This window comes from Microcaecilia unicolor, chromosome 2 (genome assembly GCF_901765095.1).
Source record: "Microcaecilia unicolor chromosome 2, aMicUni1.1, whole genome shotgun sequence".
NCBI classification, from domain to species: Eukaryota; Metazoa; Chordata; class Amphibia; order Gymnophiona; family Siphonopidae; genus Microcaecilia; species Microcaecilia unicolor.
This window is the reverse complement of record NC_044032.1, coordinates 251,716,613-251,724,150: the sequence shown is the minus strand read 5'-3', so window position 1 is coordinate 251,724,150 and position 7,538 is coordinate 251,716,613. Positions and strand designations below refer to the sequence as shown.

Genomic DNA, 7,538 nt, shown 5'->3' with positions numbered 1-7,538 from the left:
TTATGTGTTATTCTATATAGGGATACCCATCCTGGAATGCCCATTATAGAATACCATTTGGTGATTTGGTGTCAATTTTTTCTGGGCGTCATTTACTGAATCCAGCCCTAAGGGTAGAATACTATAATTTACATGTTGCTTTTTTTTTTTTTTGCAATCTAGGCGTGAGCATTTTCACCAGCTCTATGTGTGGTGTAACTGATCGTGCCTAAGATATACGTATGTATTTTACCTGTTACACTAACCAGCTTATTTTCGAAAGAGAAGGGCGGCCATCTTCCGACCCAAATTTGGAGATGGCCGCCCTTCTCTTTCGGGCACCCAAATCGGTATAATCGAAAGCCGATTTTGGGTGCCCCCAACTGCAGTCCGTCGCGGGACGAACAAAGTTCCCGGGGGCATGTTGGAAGGGTAGCGAAGGCGGGATAGGGTCGTGCCAGGGCTTGCTTAAGAGATGGGCGCCCTCAGCCGATAATGGAAAAAAGAAGGGCGGCCCTAGCGAGAATTTGGTCTGCTTTTTTTGGACCCTTTTTTTTAGGTCCAAATCCCAAAAAAGTGCCCAAACTGCCCAGATGACCACCAGAGGGAATTGGGGATGACCTCCCCTGACTCCCCCAGTGGTCACTAACCCCCTCCCACCAAAAAAAACGAACTTTAAAAACATTTTTTTGCCAGCCTGTATGCCAGCCTGAAATGTCATACCCAGCTCCATGAAAGCAGTATACAGGTCCCTGGAGCAGTTTTTAGTGGGTGCAGTGCACTTCAGGCAGGTGGACCCAGGCCCATCCCCCCTACCTGTTCCACTTGTGCTGGTAAATGGGAGCCCTCCAAACCCCCCCCAAACCCACCGCACCCACATCTAGGTGCCCCTTCACCCATAAGTGCTATGGTAATGGTGTAGAGTTGTGGGGAGTGGGTTTTGGGGGGGGATTTGGGGGGCTCAGCACCCAAGGTAAGGGAGCTATGCACCTGGGAGGTATTTTAAAGTTTTTTTTTTAATTTTTAAAAGTGCCCCCTAGGGTGCCCGGTTGGTGTCCTGGCATGTGAGGGGGACCAGTGCACTACGAATCCTGGCCCCTCCCACAACCAAAGGGCTTGGATTTGGTCATTTTTGAGATGGCCGGCTTCGGTTTCCATTATCGCTGAAAACCGATGCCGGCCATCTCAAATCCGCCCAAATCCTAGGCATTTGGCCAGCACCAACCGTATTATTGAAAGAAAAGATGGCCGCCCACCTTTTTTGATAATACGGTCTTTCCCACCCCTTCGCGCCCCTGTCCTCGGAGATGGGCGGCCATGGAGATGGGCGTTCCCATTCGATTATCCCCCTCAATGGGGTCTTTTAACCAAGCTTAGCTCAAGTTATCTGAGATTTTATAAAGGCAGCTACTTTCTTTTGTAGAATTGGCTGAAACTAGGTGTGTTGATGCTTAAAATACGCACTTCTTTATAGGATTACCCTCTTGCTGCTGACCATATAAATACTTTTGAATATCAAAATGTATTTTCTTCATTCTCACATATAATGTTACTGTAGCATCAATACCAGTCTATTTTTTTTTAACAATTATTATCCTTTCCTAATGAAGAGCAAATTATTTCCTTGGAGAACTATTTCCAGTGAGGTAGCTCACAGGGTATATCATCAATAAGACAACAAAAAAGTGCTTAAATATTCACAGCCTCAACAAACCCAACACTGGGATGGCAACAAGCTTCCCACCTGTAGAAGAAGCAACTCTGTGGATTCTATGAGATGTTCTGGCATACCAGAGGCAAGGTAAGATTTGCAGGGGATTTAGCTTATCTATTTATTCCATAGATATATTCACACAGTTGGATAAAATAGATTTCCCCTCTTTTTTTGTCATCATTGTATGGTTGACAGACTTTGAAGGATACCGTTCATAGGGATGAAACTGAATCAAACTAGACATGCTGGGAGGAGAGGGAATGATAAAAGGATCTTAATGTTTGGAATGGGTTTGGAAAATAAGCTCTGAATAAATTTTTTTTTTAATCTGCTAATTGAAAAGGATGAGAATTAGAAACTGCCAAACAAGAAAGATATCTAGGTGTAATCAGCTTGGAGAACAGATAACTGAGAGGGGATATGATATGTATAAAAATCATAAGTGGAATAGAGCAGGTAAATATGAAATGTTTATTTACCCTTTCAAATAGTACCAGGACTAGAAGATACACATATTCTATAATATTCCTACGGGAGGGACATGGGTGGGTCAGGGCATTCCTAAAAATTGCACACAGTATTATAGAATACGGTGGATGCATGCCAAGATTTACACCTGGTTTCAGTTGGTGTATGTCCTCCTGCCCAAAGTTGGGTGCAGAATTCAGAGCACCCTTTATAGAACAGCACTGGGCGCTGATTTCTTTCAGCGCTCATATTTGGGCTCCATTTACTGAATCTGGCCCATATCGTAATATCTTCTTATGCTTAGAGGTTTTTTTGCATAGTTAAAAATAGTGTATATTGTCTATAAATTATAACACAATTGCCATTCTCTTACCCTCATGGCAGAGAGGAGGGTGTGAGTTTAGGGAGAGGAGAAGAGGGAAAGTGGAAAAAAAACATTTATAAACCTTAGATACATGGCATTTGCCAAGCTAGCATTTTCTGCAAGAAACTTATTGGGTCTGGAGTTCAAAGAGACGTAGGGGCTCATTTTCGAAACAGAAAAACGTCCAAAAAGTGTCATAAAGCACCACTTGGATGGATTTCTTCTATAAATGTCGAAATTGGTATTTTCAAAACCTGTTCTGCAGATGTTTATACATTTCATCTGCCATGCGTCCAAACCACAAAGAGGCATGTCAGAGGCATTTCAAAAGCAGGATTAGGGCGGGCCTAACACTTTTACGTTTTAAAAGCCATAATAGAACAAAACAAAAACATCTAGGGTGAAAACTTCAATGTTTTGGTCTAGACTTATTTTCAGAATGAATAAGGCACAAAAAGGTGCCCTAAATGACCAGATGATCAAGGGATGACCCCCCTTACTCTCCCAATAGTCACTGACCCCCTCTCACCCACCAAAAATATGAATAAAAATAATACTTACCAGTCTCTATGACAGCCTCAGATGTTATAGCCAGGTCCATTAGAGTAGCTTGCAGGTCCCCAGAGTAATCTAGTGGACCCAGGCCCATACCTTCCCCTACCTGCTTCACTTGTGGTGGAAACTGCGAGTCCTCCAAAACTCACCAGAAACCACTATAACCACATATAGGTGCTCCCTTCACTCATAAGAGCTATTGTAGTGGGGGGGGGGGGGGGGTAGTGGGTTTTGAAGGGCTCAGCAGACAAGATAAGGGGGCAACGGTGAAATGTGTACCAGGAATCATTGATATGAAGTAGAGAATGACACGGGGACCCGCAGTAACCGTGGGGATGGGGACAGAGCCCATGGGGACGAGGCGGGGATGGGGATAGAGCCCGTGAGGATGGGTTCAAACCTTGTCCCCATGTCACTTTCTATTTTGAAGCCTGTTAATCAACTGGACTGTTATTTATGTTTGATTCAGACAGCAATATTTTTTCTATTTGTAATTTAAACACAACAGTTACACATAATATTGTTCCTTTTTATAATTTAATAAAAAGATTTAAATATAAAATCATGTGTTTGAGGCTTCTGCAGATGAGAACAGAGCCCACAGGGATGGGGATGCAGAACCTGCAGGGACGGAGATGGGGCCTGCAGAGATGGGGGCGGGACGTAGATGGAGCCTGTGGGGACAGGGACAAATTTTGTCCCCGTGTCATTCTCTAATATGAAGTCCACTTTAGTGCTCTCCTAGGATGTACGGGGGACCAGTCTGTTAAAAGTGCTAACTCCTTTTATATCCCAATGGCTTGATTTTCTATGTTTTTCACTTGTACAACTTTTTTTCAAAAATGGCCTGAAAAGATAAATGCACAGAGCATACACCCTTGTTACAAATGGTATTAAAAAAAAAAAAAAAAAGACATTTTGCTTTTCAAAAATGGCCATATTTCCTATTCAGATTTGGGATGTTTAGCGTAAAATGTCCAAAGTCCGACTTAGGCGTGTTGGAGTCTCATGACAGAACCCCTTCTGATAGGTCTAAGGCCTGGTCAGCCTGCACATGACCGAAGATCCAAACCAAAGGGGGTGCAAGTTCAGCCTGACTGTGTATGTGCAGAATGTCACAGAGGCATAGGTGGAGTGGAATGAGATTATTGAATACACCTGATTGCCAATTGGCAGAGGAAATGAATCAGCACAAAATGATTTGAAGTGACACTCTGTTTGCCTGGTGGCTTACAGATGTTTTTTTTTACAATGAGATGGATTGCTAGCTGCTACTTTACAAGCTTGTTTTTCTACCATGACATTTAGAACATGGATCAATAGTGGGGGGTGTGGGTGTGGGCGGACGGCAAGGGTCAAGGGGGCACAGGCAGGAGCAACATGCAGGAGGCATAACCGAACTTTGTGGGTTTGTGCTTGTGACTTTCCTGCACAACAAATATGCTGAGAAAAATCAATTGTAATCACAGTGCAGGTGTATAAATATAGCTGCAGATAGCACTAAGGAGGAGGGACTGTCTCATCATTTGCAGAGGAGTTGGCTTGTGCATAATCCCCCACTGCTAGCTTGTTATAGTTGCTTGCTGCCAGATGTAACCTATAACTGGTGCAGAACCTACTCTTGTCCTGACCAGTCACTGTGTAAGTGATCCCCTATAGCTGAGACTGTAAGGTCTATGGACTAGTCACTACACACCTCATATCAAAACTATTTATTTAGGATTTTGCTCACACCTTTTTCAGTAGTAGTTCAAGGTGAATTACATTCAGTATTTCCCTGGCCCTGGAGGCCTCACACTTTAAGCTTGTACCTGAGGTGATGGAGGGTTAACTGACTTGCCCAAGATCACAAGGAGCTGCAGTGGGATTTGAACTGGCTACCTCTAGATGTCAAGACTGCTGTTCCAACCACTAGACCACTCCTCAACTTCACATTTTTATTTTATTTTATTTATTTGTTGCATTTGTATCCCACCTTATCCCACGTCTTTGCAGGCTCAAAGTGGCTTACAATACATCATGAGTAGTGGAAGAATGTTAGTAAATGAACATTTAGTATTGCAGAGTTTTGGTCAACATGATGATAATAAAACAAAGTGATAGTATACAGGCAGATATTAAGAGACCCAATAATAGCACCTGCTGCCCTGATAGGTGCTGCTGAAATTGGCTATCCATTGATTTGCAGCAGCACTATCAAAATTGCTGTCCTAACCTTATCTGGATAGTGGTTTGAGTATCACTGTTATCCAGATAATGTCTGTGCTGCCTGCTTTAACTGGATGTTCAGCTCCACTCACTATCTGGATAGTGGCACCGAATGTCTGGATTTTATTTAAATGCTGCAGCTGGAATTTAAAAGAATCTGCCATGAAATTTAAACCCATAAGTTTATTAAATATTGAGCAATGGGTCCAATTATCCCATTATTGTACAGTACTAGGTCCACTTATTTATGTCATAAACATTGTTATCTGTTGGTACACAGCTATCTTTTTCAGAACCAGAAAACCATGAGATATGATAATGGGACAGTGGTATTGGAATTTATTCTCCTTGGACAATGGTATCTTCTGTGTTATCCGAAGCTCCTTTTCACATTTCTGCTTGTTATTTACATCCTGAGTCTGATGGGAAATGCCCTCATCATCTACATTGTTCAGATGGACTCACGTCTCCATAGCCCTATGTACTTCTTCCTTTCCAACCTTTCCCTCCTGGAGATGCTCTTCTGCTCCACCACCGTCCCTACCATGTTGGCTGTCTCCCTGGCACAAAGGAAGAAAGTCTCTGTCCCAGGCTGTATGATTCAAGTTTTCTTCCTCCATTTTGTGGGCTGCACTGAATGCTGTCTGTTGGCTATGATGTCCTATGATAGGTTCATGGCAGTTTGCAGACCATTGCATTACAACATGGCCATGAAGAAGAGCATCTGCCTTCAGCTGGCTGCTGTTTCATGGGTCAGTGGCTTCTTGGATGGCTTGATGTTAGCTATCTTGACTTCCAAGTTGCCCTTCTGTGGACCCAATGAAATAGCCAATTTCTTCTGTGATATTCCACCACTATTGAAACTGGCCTGTGTGGACACTCGGGCCAATGAGGCAATGCTTAGCTTGGCGGGCTCATTATTGGGACTCATCCCATTCATCATCATACTTTTGTCCTATTATCATATCATTTCAGCCATACAGAGGATCAGTTCATCCCAAGATCGTTGGAAGGTCTTTTCCACTTGTGCCTCGCATCTCACTGTGGTTTGTTTATTTTACGGCACAGTTATCATCACCTATATTGTACCCTCATCTAGTTATTCCATTAACCCAGACAGGTTGGGTTCTTTGGTGTATACTGTGCTTACACCGATCCTAAACCCCCTTATCTACAGTCTGAGGAACCATGAAGTCAAAGAAGCTATAAAGAAAACTGTATGGAGAAAAGTAAGAACCTCATCTAGCTTGTTCATGAGTTGACATAAAAAAGTGACTTGAACATAATTTAGTTTGTTCTAAAATTAAGTAGAGGTGAGAGAGTCACATGATGTGACTCAAGTCCAATGATTGCTGGAGAAGGGTTTTAAATTTTATCCTTGGTTACTGAAGTTCTTAGAAGCATGGATGAGTAGATGGTACTGTGGACAGTGCTTGAAGTGTTGTTCCTTTCAGTGTTCAGAGATATTTCCCTCTGCAGCTGAGATATACTTCTCCAATTTATGAATAGCTTTTTCAGACTGATACCAGTCTGCTGGCAACCTCTATTCAAACTTAAACCCTAATATTAGTTCAATCCAAAACATAATATGGTGGTCCTAATAATTTCAGTTGTACTTAACCAAACAGAGATGGCTTGAAAAATGTCAGTGCTACAAAATTCCACAGTTAAAGTTCAAACAGCAATGGCATCATAGTAGCAGCCAAGATAAATGTCCTGTAAACCAAATTGACCTCACCAGCACTTTGCTTCAGAGAACAACATTGAAACCAGAAAACTCCGGTGACGCTGGCCTCTATGTTTGGGCCTCCTCTCTCCCTCAGGGTGACCTCTTCATTAACCTCCGGTCCTGGACCTGCCTCCCCGCTGTATCTCCTGGTAACCGACCCCCTTACCAGTTCTTCTGGTGGGGCCCCCTGGTTACCCTTCTCTGGAATATAGCCAGGATTCCACTGCTTTCAGAAATATGCAAATTAGCTCAGTAGATGTAAATTCAATTTATTAGAACTATGCTTCAGTCTTGTGGGAACCTTTCTTTCTAACTATTATTCGTTTACTACAAATTCACTCCCTGAGCCCATTTACTGTGGGACACCTGGGTCTCAGGGTATAACAGCCACCACCCCTGGATAGGACTTTCTTCACTCACATTGACCTTACAGTCAGTGGTGTGCTGGTAAATTTTTAACAACAGGCTCTCGCCCTGGTCCACCTTGGCGCCCCCCCCCCCCCCCCAAAAAAAAAAAAAAA

At 43.0% G+C, this 7,538-nt stretch overlaps 1 protein-coding gene across 1 annotated transcript; it reads left to right on the top strand.

The window, feature by feature from the left end:
* Nucleotides 1–5,593: 5,593 nt before the first annotated feature.
* Nucleotides 5,594–6,550, top strand: LOC115461989 (olfactory receptor 10C1-like). Its single transcript, XM_030192038.1, has one exon. It carries the CDS (start codon nt 5,594–5,596, stop codon nt 6,548–6,550), a length of 957 nt encoding a protein of 318 aa, XP_030047898.1.
* Nucleotides 6,551–7,538: the final 988 nt, after the last annotated feature.

Excerpts from the sequence above, each read along its gene's own strand:
- LOC115461989 (XM_030192038.1), top strand. The coding sequence starts at position 5,594 with ATGAGATATGATAATGGGACAGTGGTATTGGAATTTATTCTCCTTGGA.